At 43.5% G+C, this 13,378-nt stretch overlaps 1 protein-coding gene and 1 long non-coding RNA gene across 3 annotated transcripts in view; one reads left to right on the top strand and one right to left on the bottom strand.

The window, feature by feature from the left end:
• Positions 1-13,378, bottom strand: part of LOC135257389 (uncharacterized) — a 62,690-nt gene that overhangs the window by 41,815 nt on the left and 7,497 nt on the right. The gene's annotated exons all lie outside the window — the stretch shown is intronic.
• On the top strand, positions 8,365-11,476 carry ccn2a (cellular communication network factor 2a). Its single transcript, XM_064340023.1, has 5 exons — positions 8,365-8,685; positions 8,973-9,189; positions 9,300-9,551; positions 9,676-9,887; positions 10,162-11,476. Exons 1-5 carry the CDS (start codon positions 8,623-8,625, stop codon positions 10,456-10,458), a joined length of 1,041 nt encoding a protein of 346 aa, XP_064196093.1. The 5' UTR covers positions 8,365-8,622; the 3' UTR covers positions 10,459-11,476.

Genomic DNA, 13,378 nt, shown 5'->3' with positions numbered 1-13,378 from the left:
GGTGCAAACTTGGACAGAATGCATACCTATCACGCTATGCAACACTCGCTTGAAAAAAAGAAAAACAGTTAAGTCACATTTCGGAGGTTCCTCTCTGAGTTTAAATAACATTTTCTTTGGCAGTTTATGAAACAAATGCCGTCCATTTGACCAGCACCAATCTTGGGATTCAAAGCGCTTTGCAGGAAACCAATTAAAAGAGGAATGTAACCGCCTGCCAAGGCAGGGAAGAAATTGACATTCTTGTGAAATCTACTCAATGCCGCCCGTCAGTTTTGGCCCAAGAAAGACGTATAATTGCTGTTTTGGTACATGGCTTCCTCTCTTATTAAGAATAGGGCAAATTAGCAAAATAAATGAAAGGAAACGAAGTTTCCGCTTTTTTTTGCCACCCTTGTTTACGCTGCCTCACCTCGGACAGATGCTTAGGTGCATTTTTTTTTTTTGCGACGTGAAACCTGAACGGAAAACCTCAGTGTTTGCTTGACACGAATCAAGAGATCATGCCTTGCAGCTGAATGGAGGGGCCTAAATAAGCAAGGCCAAAGGTAGGAGGGACTGGGCGAGAGCATCAATTCCCTCAGTTGACTCCCTATTGATGGTGGTGCGCCAAGTTGGATAAGCTGTTAGTAGGTCAGCCCACTGTAATTGTCTGGTGAATGTCTCTTCTTGTCTCAGAGGATCTCAGTGCAGTAAATCTCAACTCAGTGTTGGAAATGCTTCATTTTTCAGTGATATCATGGCCCATTTTTAAGCCATTCAGTCTAAACTATCATACATCCAGATTTTTTGGAGGGAAAAAACAGATAGTGAGGCAAATGCATGAGCTCATGAATAGATTAATTTTCTGAAATGCAAATTCTAGTCCTGGGGCCTGATTAATACACATACAAGTATTCCAATTCATATAAACTGCCAAGGCTTCTGTTTTCACTCAGAAATCCATGTATTTTACCTTTTATGGAAATGCGAGAAGAAAAATCATTGCGCCCCATTAAACCATGAACTGGATTACCAATATTCAGTGGTATGAATGTTATATTGTACTTGAAAGGCTTCATAATGCCGTTTCGCTCCAATTTTTAGTGGGTATAGGCCCAAAATATGAATTTCAGAAATGCTGCAATAGCCACAAAATGACTGATGAAGACAACAAAACATATTAAAGATGATGTAGGATATAAATTGTTCTCTATAACTGGTACTGTACCTGCACTCTGCCCCAAATGCCATTTCTGAAGCGGTCAGTTAAAATAAACAGTTAAAACGGTCTTACCGTGCTACAGATTGCTACACAGTGCTACACTGATTCCCAGGTTTTTTCATTAAGGTTATTTGCATTTCATGGACAATAAATAGCTGCAAGAAAGCTGGAAATATTTTATTATTTTTATATGCACATACTGTCCATCATCATTGCCTGCTAGTTATCTATTTTATAACAGCCTGCTTTTCAGTAATGCCAATTTGCCACAGGAGGGTGGGGGCTCCCCCCCCAGTGAGTCTGGATCCTCCCAAAGGTTTCTTCCCATCTATCCCACACAGGGAGTTTTTCTTGCCACTGTCGCCCTAGGCTTGCTCCTGTCTTCGTGGAGATTAGGCCAGAGTTTACTGTGAGAATTGTTTGAAAAGTATGCTTTACAAACAAATTTTGTTTCGATTTGATTCTGCAAGAGGAAACTGCTACTGTAGAATGGTCAGTCAGTCTTCCTTCTGCAGGTGGATGCAAAACCCATAATTTACATTTGCATCTGCTCCTGGGAGTGGGTGCTGAGAGACTTTGCATTGGCTCAGATTTGCATGACTTTTTTGTGTATGTAAATGTGCCAGCCATATTTTAATTGTTTCTGTCTCGGACTGATATCTGAAACTATTTACTGCCCAGTTTGCCCCCTCCTCCATTATAATTGCAAATCTACCACTGCAATGACCTCTGTCAATTTGGGGGGGGGGGGCGGTTGCACATAAGCATGGCCATCCTCTGTAATGCATCCAGCCATCCATTTTCTCTGCAACCGGCATTTGCATTGCCAGACTGCACAACTGATGCAGCACTGTGTCAATGCTTTCTCAAAGCACTGATTTAGAATATTTCCGAATATTTCACCATAAAAATCTTATCTTTGTCGCTCGGCGACGTTCGTTTTCTGACAACAATTCATTTGGCTCCATTGTAACTTAGCCGAGCGCACATTTTTCCATCAACGTACGCATTATTTTCCGCAATTTGCCGTCATTGCTGTCGTAGTAAATACAACGGCAGGTTCTGTTTGTCCTCTGAGGTTCTTCCTGCCTGGCAGTGGAGAGTGAGATGGGGGCATTCCTGTACTGCTTGTCTTGGCACCCAGGAGCCAACAGACCCCATTCCCATGAATAGGAGCTTTTCAGACTGCTCAGCAATTGCCCACAGGTATCAACTTGTGTTTTCCAAATAGTTTGAGGAATGCGAACAGCAGTGATAAAATTTTTTTCAAAAATTGCAACTACACTAATAAAGGCTTATTATGTAACAGCTGTTGATACCGCACACAAAATATAGCATTTTGTACGCGTGGGTATTCACCGCAGCTGTCCATCAGGTGAGGGTGCGTGGCCTGGAAGAGTGGCTACCAGGAGCCCTGTTCAGGACCGAGGATTGGTGCTGCAGCAGAGAACAGAGTGCAGTGTGGGCTCTTTTCCCCGAAATAATTAGATTACGCCAGCAATGTGGGTGAATACAGCTCAGAGGTCCTGGTTTTTATGGCATTTAAACAGGGATATGTTACATAAACTGGGGGGAGGCTATGAATATGAAACACTGATCTTCCATCATTTCACTAAAATGTCTACACCCTTTAGTTTGGTAGAATGTGATCACATGAATATTCTGTCTCCTTTCATTAAGCAGGACAGAATACTATACGAATTTACTACCTGATTGGGAATAACAGCTTTTTTTATCAATGGTAAAATCTTCTGAAGAACAACAAATTCTAATTTTCAGAACAGTAGGCTATAGCTGTCTTCAAGGAGGGTTTCATTTTTTATCGTCTCCATAGTTATGGTGATGGTTAGCCTCCTTCCAGTACATTTTAAAAGAGACGGAGGCAGGTTTTCCATGAAAGGCATTTGAAATTGCCCGAGTTACTACAAACAGAAACCTCTCAGGGCGACAGGAGCATAAAAGACATCATCTGTGGAATGCTCCAATAACTCTACGGTTGAAAAAAAAAAAAAAAAAACTTAAGTGTAATTTGTCTGGGCAAAGGCTAACATTGTGGGGGCTATTTTTGGAACACTTGCGCCATGCTGTGACACTGCTCAAAGCATTTTTACTGGGATTCCAAAAAAGAACAAGAATTCAATAAATTCAAAGCGCTTTTCCATATGGAATTCTGTTTGGCAGAACAGCATTTTTGCAGTCATGCGTGAGTTAGGCGGACTGGAGCTCATTTTGTGTCATTACCACAGAGCCCCATTAGGAGCACACGCCGCACGCCGCGAATCTTGGCGGACGAAATCGTTTTCTGTTGTTTGTTGACAGAAGCGCGCGGGCCCATATCATCCCGGGGTGCCAGGCACGCTTTTCGCTCTTCTAATGGCGAGGCTCGTTTATCGAATGACTTCCCCACATTGCGGCTGTTTTGGGTCCTCCACTCCAAAAAATACCAACTGATGTGCTTCCATGGCTTTTTTTTTTCGGTGAATCAAATTTATCAATTTTATGCGCATGATTTGGCTGGGTTCTGCCCCCAGCTAAAGTCTGGGCTATGAATTACCTCAGTCAAGCCAGGCTTTTCAAAGGCCCAGAACTTCAGCCCTCATAATTAGCTCATTTTGAGATCTCTACCACATGTTCGGTTTAAATCGGGGGGTTTGGTAGAATTTTCAAAGCAGGGTGCATTCTTTTAACTGGCAGCCAGCTGGAAATTATACAATTTCACCATAGATGACACGGTGGACATGAATGAGGGCAAAATGATCCTCATTTCCATTTACTTTAAGATCGAACAAGCTGAATGTATAGTTGTGTTCTTAGACACCTTTAGATTATGAAATTTTACTTCTAAAATAGCATAGAGAGTCTTTTTCGTGGATGAGTCACATTTATGCTTTCACTAAATTCCTATTTAAAAGCATGACTTTCATGTAAAATCTATAAAATAAATCTAAAAATGAATAATGGGAATAATCCGCAAGACTAGCGATGTACATATATGACTGTGTGCGCATGCTGGCAAGTGTTAGGCCATGTTTATTGTTGTTTGTGGTGCGCACATCGTTACCATTGTCGTTTATTTCCCCGCATATTTCTTTTTTAGGCTTCATGCTCAGAAAACAAGTATTTAATTCCACCAGCCTTACCGGGTGAAATGTAAATCATAAGATAAACCATTTGAACAACCAATTCATTAAATTAATTTAGGAGATGCTTTTATCCAGAGCAACTTACAATGCACGAGAACACGAGTGATCACCTGATTTACATGAGTAAGAGTGCCAGACCTAGCTAACAAATGTCAATCATTTTAAGACAATCCATTAAAACAGCTATTTAAGGCAATGCATTACATTACATTAATTTAAGAAACCGTCTCTTTCAGACAAATTTACAATGTAGGAGAACATATCGTAAGTGTATTCACCTGAGTAAGAATTCCAGACCAGCCAATCAACAATTCCAGACCGGCAAGTATACACATAACATCACTAAAGCAAAATTAACTATGCTAAGAACCAAAATATAAATCCTGAATAAAGTCATAGCTCCAATATAAAGCAAACACCTTTCTTACCCCACCTTCATGGCCACCAGTAGATTAGAGTAGACCACTTTTGTACTGTGCCTTAATAAATGGTGAACAGCAGATTCAGTCATTCAACCACTGGATTCAATGCTGTAAATAGTTTAAGCACTACAAGGCTATGTTGTAAAAGAAGCAATGGAGAATCACTCCAAAGACTTGAGTTACCACAAGTCACTGAATTCACTGTTAAAAAAGGTTGAACATTAAGGTTAAAGGTAAAAAATTAGGCCACAATGCAAGAATAAATTAACTTATCCATAGAGTTCATTAGCTGTATGCAATTCAACTGCTCTGGCCAAAAACTCTCATGAGAAATATAGTTATCTCTCCAATGGGTGGGACTAATAGGGATGTCATCATTTCGAAGGAATGACATCACTTTCTCTTGCAGACTGAGTTACATACAGAACTATATTCAAACAACGCACTACACTCACATAAATTACGTAGGGGAAATAAGTTTCGAATACACACGGCCAACAGCCCTGAACATGGGCGGGTGATGTAATCTTGTGGAATTCTGTCTCCCTTGGATACAGCCCTGTGATCGTAGCTGGATGTTTCCTGTTGGTCTGAAAGACGCATGAGATCATCCTAACCAAGGGAGACGGGCGGAGCCGCGCGAGGCGATTCCCTCGAGGAATGCGCCGCTGCAATTCCGCAGGAATGCTACTGGAAAATATGTCTGACAGAAAAATGGAAGGGCATCCCTTACCAAATTGCTAGGCCCGTATATCCCAGGAACAGGACCCGCCCACAAATTCATGTGATGTAACCACCCGCGCTGCGCAGGGTTGATGCGCAAATATGTTTATTATGTCATTTTTACACGTCAGGTAACACACACCGCCCCTCCAGCACTTTTGTGATTCATTTGCGAGCAAATATGAATATGATTCATTTTAACTTTTTTACGGTCCCAGGAAAGTCTGACTGCTTCGGACGGTGAACTGCAAACTGCGAACAGTGGTTTGTTTCACAGCACCTGAAACAGACGTCCAATTGTAGTATTAATGGAATTCCACCCGAGCTACAAAAAGCCGATTAGGGTTTGTCTTACCTCACAAATCCCAGAACATCTGTTTCAGGTTAAAGTTTCAAGCGATACTGTTCTTGGCCCAATGTCAGCCAGTCAAAATATCCTAACTACTTATCAGTGTTCTTAAACCCCTTTTTCTCTTTTGCTCCCATAAAACTGTTCGTATGGTACTAATTACACATGTAATCCGCACATGCGTATAATAAACAATATTCATTGAAAGACACTGGAAACTTGCTTTCATGAACCTGAATTTTGCAGATATGGCAGAACATAATAATATTTACATTTTTAATAACAGCAATAAATACAACAGTGTAATATACAAGGGATTTTAAAAAAAGATTCAATTTAGCTACTTTTTCGAAAATTCAGAAACAATGAAACAATTCAGAAATTGGAAGGTTTCAACTACAGAAGTACACGCGTTTTGCCTGCTACTCCGCATGTGGTCTGAATTTATTCCTGCTCTGCGTGAAGTCCTTTCCATTTCGTCATAAGCCGACCTTTGACCTTGTTCAATCAGTAGCCATGACTCCAACTGAAGAAACACACAGGCAAGCAGCCTAATCAAACTCGTCCCACTGACAGGCCATAGTGGGCAACAGGCATGATATATTCGGTCCATTTTCCTAACTAGAATAGATGTTCTAGGCCAAGGGGAATGTCTACCACGGTGCTAAAGCAGAATCCTCATCTGGAGTGCCGTGTTTGAAATAACTCCCATGCCACCGCTAACGTTACAGACCCTTTTAGCCACCATGGAAAATCAGAGAGCATGACATTAAAGGTTAACAGACCTGAAAGTATTTACCTACGGTCCATTGAGTGAGGAATTTCTTGGGAAAGGTGTACACCAGCCGGCACGGGGGGCTTAGAGGAGAGGGTTGATGGAAGGCTTGGTGACAGAATTTTAAGAGTCAGTGAAGAAAGGAAGGGGATTTCACTCCGTGGCTGGCCGTTACCACACACAGTTTGTATTTATTTAAACCTCACCCCACGGAATGAGCTCATCCTGCTTAGCGTCGGCACGTAAAAAACAACGCACTTTTCCATTATCGATTTGTGCAATCCGGCACGGGGGACAACGCATTTTTTTTTTTTAAAGCCCCGTCTCTCCTGTCAACAAAAGGGGCAGGTAAAGGGTTAAAGCGCCAGGCTGCCTCATTTCACCCCCCAAATGAATCGGTGTCGACAGACGGGGCGCATTAACATTTCGAACCTCGGGAACGTCTCGAGACAGTACAGCAAGCACAAAGGGAGATCCTACTGTACTTCTGCTGAGATTTGGGGGGGGGGGGGAAGAAAAAAAAGCGCGGGAGGGGAAAAAGAAAAAAAAGAGAGAAGGCGAAAGAGAAGATTCCCATATAAGGCTACGCTTCCTCTGGGTCTTTGCGCATGTAGTAACCGTACGTCTGCTGGCGTGAAGCTGGCATTCCAGCAGCTCCGAGTTTTCTCTGGGAGTTTTTCATTTCCGATTTGGTGGCTGGCGAGCAGCAGCTCGGCCTTTCATAAGAGTGAGGTGGGGAGTCTCGGGCTCCAGTGATCCTCCTTCTTTTTTTTTTTTTTCTTTTTTTTAAATATACAAACCCAGAGTCTAGCCGCTTTCCTGCAATCCTCAAGTCTGCCCTGTGTCTAGGATCTGATGGAGCAAAATAGGATACCACCCCAGGAATGTGGCACACCTGTGCTTTAAAGCACATAGACTAAACCTTATTAGCAAGGTGAAGGCACACGGCTATAAAAAGAATGTGATTAAAACTACAGGCAGGGGCCCCGGCAAACTGAAAGTCTATTGTGTCTACCAGTAACCCAATAGCAGTAGTGACTAAAGATATGTACATTAACGGGGAGGGGGGGGGGGTATCGCTTCGTTGCAGTTCCACCTCTTATGTAACTTGCAGTGAACATCATGGAAGTTAATTGCTTCTGTAATCTCATCATTTTTTATTAACTGTATAAAATGCAATGAAATCTGATTTGAGTGAATTTTAATTCACTTGCTACAGCGTTCCAGGCTTTCACACTTCAACGACTGCAGCAATGCAGCTCAGAAAAACACTACAGCGTAAAGCACAACTCGAACATGGCGTACCTCCAGTACTTCCATTAAAAACTCACGCAGTGATCATTGCGAGTTAATTCACAATTGCTGATACTTGATACTGACAGATAAGTTACTCCTAATGTCAGCGGGCTATAGATCAGTTAGCGTTAGCGCTGCTAGTCTAAGGTCCCGAGACAAAGACAGGAAAAAGACGTATCGTATTACTGCTCAATAATGTACCGTACCGCCTCTGACAAACACATTAAAATAAAAAGGTTGAGTGATTGTGTTAAGACTGCACTTTTATTTTGATACGTGCCAGCGCTCGGTTTCAGACAGAAGGAATGCGGGATGTCAGGGGGAGCGAGTCTAGAAGGGGGGCAGGAAACATGGAAAATATGCCAAGAATGTCCATGTTTGTCCAGGTCTCCATTCAGCTACGGGCACGTCACCGCAGCCCCAGTGCGTATAAATACAGGGCGAGCTCCTCGCTTCAGACACAGAACGCTTCGACTCCTCCTAAGAGAGCAGAGCTCAACTACTGAAGCTAAACTCTAGCTTTGACACGAGAGAGAGAAAGAGAGAGAAAGGGAGACTGAAAAAAATCCCCGGAGAGAAACTTACAACGAGATCGGCTCGATCAGACCGCGTACCACGAGACTCAACTTTGAAGAGTTTTTAAGGAAGATTGCTGAAGACAGACATTGTTTTTCCTTTCACTTTTTTAACATTAACTGAAGAAAATCAAAATGTCTGCAGGACTGAACAACCTGAAACTGGCCGCTTACTTGTGCCTCACACTCTTCTGCTGGGTAAGTTGTAACCTCCGAATGTAACTGCAAAGTTAACTCAGTCGAGTCTAGAATTTGTTTGCTGATGAGACAGTGCTTTCATTCAACATTCCGTTGACACCTGCTAGCCATCGCTATGTCAGTGTGAACCTGCAGATACAACTATCGTTTAAGTACCGTATGCAGTCAGGTGCAGATTGTACACAGTGAGATATAAGCATGCATAGCATCACGCTTCTGTTGGCTATACGGCGATGTGTCCTCAAGCAGAAGGGTTTTTAACGAGGGTCCCTCTCCACCACCCGCAGGCTACCGCTCAGGACTGCAGCGGGCAGTGCAGCTGCCCTGACGCGCCCCCCCAGTGTGCCCCCGGCGTGAGCCTGGTGCCCGACGCCTGCGGCTGCTGCAGGGTGTGCGCCAAGCAGCTGGGCGAGCTCTGCACCGAGAGGGACGTCTGCGACCCCCACAAGGCTCTCTTCTGCGACTTCGGCTCCCCCATCAACCGTCGCATCGGAGTGTGCACCGGTAAGAAGCGAATTTTAAAAATTAATCGCATGTTTTGATTACTTATTTTGTTATTCAGAAACGACTGCAGGAATGTCCTTTTTAAAAAATCGTCACTTTTACCCCCACAGCTAAAGAAGGCGCCACTTGCGTTTTTGGCGGGATGGTGTACCGGAGCGGAGAGTCGTTCCAGAGCAGCTGCAAATACCAGTGCACCTGCCTGGACGGGGCAGTGGGCTGCGTGCCCCTCTGCAGCATGGACATCCGCCTGCCCAGCCCCGACTGCCCCATGCCCCGCCGCGTCAAGGTCCCGGGCAAGTGCTGCGAAGAGTGGGTGTGCGACTCCCCGCACCGCCAGACCTTCGTAGGCTCCGCCCTCGCCGGTGAGTTTCAGCCCCTCCCCCTGGCCACACTGGGAAGCACGCCACACGCACACACTCACGCCTTCCTGGCCTCGCTAAAGGTGAGAGCGCGACTGAATCTTTCCTCTCCTCTCTTTTCCGACAGCGTACAGAGAGGAGGAGACCTACGGGCCCGACCCCTCCCTGATGCGGGAGAACTGCCTGGTCCAGACCACCGAGTGGAGCGCCTGCTCCAAAACCTGCGGCCTGGGGATCTCCACCCGCGTCACCAACGACAACCGGGAGTGCCGCCTGGAGAAGCAGTCCCGCCTGTGCATGGTCAGGCCCTGCGAGTCGCACATGGAGCAGAGCATCAGGGTAAGCGTGCTCGACCACGCCCACCATAACAAATAACACGCTCACGCTTCAGTCCTCCATAGGGAACCACAAAGAATTTGTAGTTTCATTGCTATTACATAATACAGCATTCTGCTCATATCCATACAAGTTTATTCACCTCATCCACTGGAAAGCACTTCTCTTTTAAAGACATAGCGCTACCTATGACCATGACTGAAGCTCATTTAAACTGACAAGGAACTGAGTCAAGGGAAGAATCTAAACATGTGGTTATTTTTTTTTCCCCCCACAGAAAGGGAAGAAGTGCATCCGCACCCCCCGGGTCTCAAAGCCCATGAAGTTCGAGATCTCCGGCTGCACGACCACCAAGTCCTACCGGCCCAAGTTCTGCGGCGTGTGCACCGACGGCCGTTGCTGCACCCCCCACAGAACCACCACCCTGCCCATGGAGTTCAAGTGCCCCGACGGCCAGGTGATGAAGAAGCAGATGATGTTCATCAAGACCTGCGCGTGCCACTACAACTGCCCGAGCGAGAACGACATCTTCGAGTCCATGTACTACAAGAAGATGGTCGGCGACATGGCGTAAAGAAGAAGGAAAGAAAACCTTCGCCAAACGACCGATAAAATGACTTCTTGACTTGAATCCCACAGAACATCCATCTCATTTGCAGCACAATACTTGTTTGTCTTTTGGTTTGTTCATTTTTCATTTGCATTGTGTATGTTTTTTTCTTTTGTTTTTGTTTTACAAAGACTCAAAACTATATGAATATGCTAAGTGTATATGTATGAGCATGTTGATGGATACCTAGGGCTGCCTGCCTTGCAGGCGTCTTGCCCTAGCAGTGAGTACGTGATTGACAGGGGGGCTGTCCTGCAGTCCCGGTAAGAATACTGCACTATAGTTCTACTCTGTGACCACCCTTAGTGATGTCACTAATTGGCAGATTCTCTTGTGCCAGTTTCTCTTTCCTCCGTAAAACTGTGGTGGGCGATCCAACCGACTTGGCAGTTTTTTTTTGCAAAACTCAGAGCACTTGCAGTAGGGAGGGCAAAGACTTTAACCCCAAAGGGAACCGTAAAAATACTTTACCCACCGAGAAGTGCTAGCTGAATGTGCTGGTGAGGCAGCACTGTTGTGGAGTTTTCCCATTCCAGTGTCGACGACAGGTCCTAGTTTCAGAGTTTGCTGAAAACAGCCGTCCTTAAAGACAAGGCGCCTGGCGAACACGCGTTGAGAGTTTGCTACAGCACTGAAAAAAAATAAATAAGTGTTTGACTTTGACTGACTGATTTAGGTCACTAGAAGGGAATCAGTATTTTGTCAGAAAAAAAAAGACTGGATGATTTGTAGCTTCATTCCTTTTTATATCATAATGCTGTAAATATTGTACATATTTTTGTACAGTTGTCTAAGTTAATTTAAAGGCATTTGACTCTTTTTTTTTTTTGCTTTGACATGATTATTGATAGCTTATTTGCTGAAGTCACTGTTCCTGTGACAGTTTGTGTACTATTTTATTGAGAAGTGTGACCAAAAAATGTCACATGTTTTCATTTTTGTAGTTCGAAATAAAATTATTATATTTTTTATATAAACACAATGTCCCTTTGTCATCTTTCCTCTTTTTGATCCCATATACATATTCCTCTTCTTTTTTTTTTACCCATATACATTTCCCACTGAGAGCGGTCTGATTGAATCTGTTCTCACTAAGTGTAAACACGATGCTGCAAAAAAGAGAAAAGTTGCCCAAAACCATATGATTTCATCCATATGCAAGAATGTTTTCATAGCAGTTAGGTGTTCACACTCACAGTGCATCAGCTACACTTCCTGCCCACGGGACTGTACAGTATGTGGTTCTAGTCGGCTCAACATGTTCCAGCTCTCAGCAAGACCACCCAGACTCCATACAGGTGTACCTCCAGGCTTAATGCAACACCGCTAGCAGATTGTGTGCCCTTTCGCTGCATGGCCCCGAACACCCCCCACCCACCACCACCACCACCACCAAGAATGTGTGGGTTTCCACATTGAGCTATCCACCCCATAACATGTTTACGCATTAGTCAGACTGCAGGCCTAGGAAACAGGCATCTACTCTGGGTACCAAGATGGAGGACCCATCTCTGGCAGTCTGGGGACACTCAGTGTCCACACCACGCACCGAGACAAAAAGCCACTCAGGCTCGATCAAAACAGACAGAGCAGCGATTCTCAAATTTCTTTTTTTGGAGGAACACTCATAAATTACAGGAAACCTGGATGGACCACATCATAAAATGGTCTAACTGGACAAACTAATTTGAGAGTTTCTGACGGGGCCACATCAAGAGATATATCCCATTTGTACATATTTACGGACCCTGTCATCTGTTCAGCAATGGAAAAGTATTTAAGGCACATTCTTTAAAAATAATATCCCAAATGATGTAGTTTCCATGGATCACTAGTCTGCTGCTAAAGAGCTATAGTTCATTGTTTTTCTCTAAATTAAAAGAGGCTTTCTGTAAACCTATGTTAAGCAACTGACACATAAATAGCATCCATAGACCGTAATAGCATCTAATCTTCATCATATGCTCATCATATAAGGAACTCCTTGAAATCAGGAGTAAATGATGTAAATATCAGGCACATGTGAATCTGGCTGAACATGGCAGTGCAGCTGAAGGGCTGTTTTTAACCAGTGCTCAATAATCCGAAACTGGTCCAGCACCGCCCCCTGGTGTCTGTAAGAAAGTATCACAGGGCATATCTCTACCTCGCTTGCAACACACACGCTTCAACTTCTCAGTGTTCTCCATTTCCTATGACAAACAAGAAACCTTGTGCAAAACAAAATCCTGGTAAAACTAAGCTTTGCTCGTTCCTCCAAGGACTGCATATAACTGTATATTTCACATACAAGGCCTACATGGGGAAAGTATTATTATGAAACAGTTGTGTTCTTATAAACCTGACAGCTATTTGTAGTTCCTTAAATGAGTATACACGACATATACAAATTAATATCACTCTTAATAAATTATATTATGCCAATATGACTCCAATTATTATTGTGAATTCTTAGTTAATTTTATGAAAAGATGACAACTGTATACAAGCACAAATAACAGCAACACTCAATTTTCAGTTTCTCCTTGTCTGACAGTGAGATCAATGGAAAATGAACTGCAGAGGGATGAATCCTATAGTCAAAGTACATTTAAAAAAAGTATAAACACTGCATACAATAAATATCTTCATAGGTAATTTGGTAGGCATGTCAAAATGCTGCTGCAAGGGTTATAGAAGAGTGAGCACAAAGTGTGGGGAGCCACAACAGCTTGTTAATCATTGAGTTAAGCACCAATCAAAAGGTGTTCTCCACAGAAACTCACCATGATTGGTTCAAATTCGTGACTCGTTGCAAGAATATGGAGGTTCCATCCATTATGGTTTCATAAATCCTCATTCTCCGTTCACTAAGTGCTTCTCTCTCAAACTTTGAGGACCAAAT

The sequence above is a fragment of the Anguilla rostrata genome, chromosome 6 (assembly GCF_018555375.3).
Source record: "Anguilla rostrata isolate EN2019 chromosome 6, ASM1855537v3, whole genome shotgun sequence".
Lineage (NCBI taxonomy): Eukaryota > Metazoa > Chordata > Actinopteri > Anguilliformes > Anguillidae > Anguilla > Anguilla rostrata.
The sequence above is the reverse complement of the archived record's forward strand: the minus strand, read 5'-3'. Positions and strand labels throughout refer to the sequence as shown.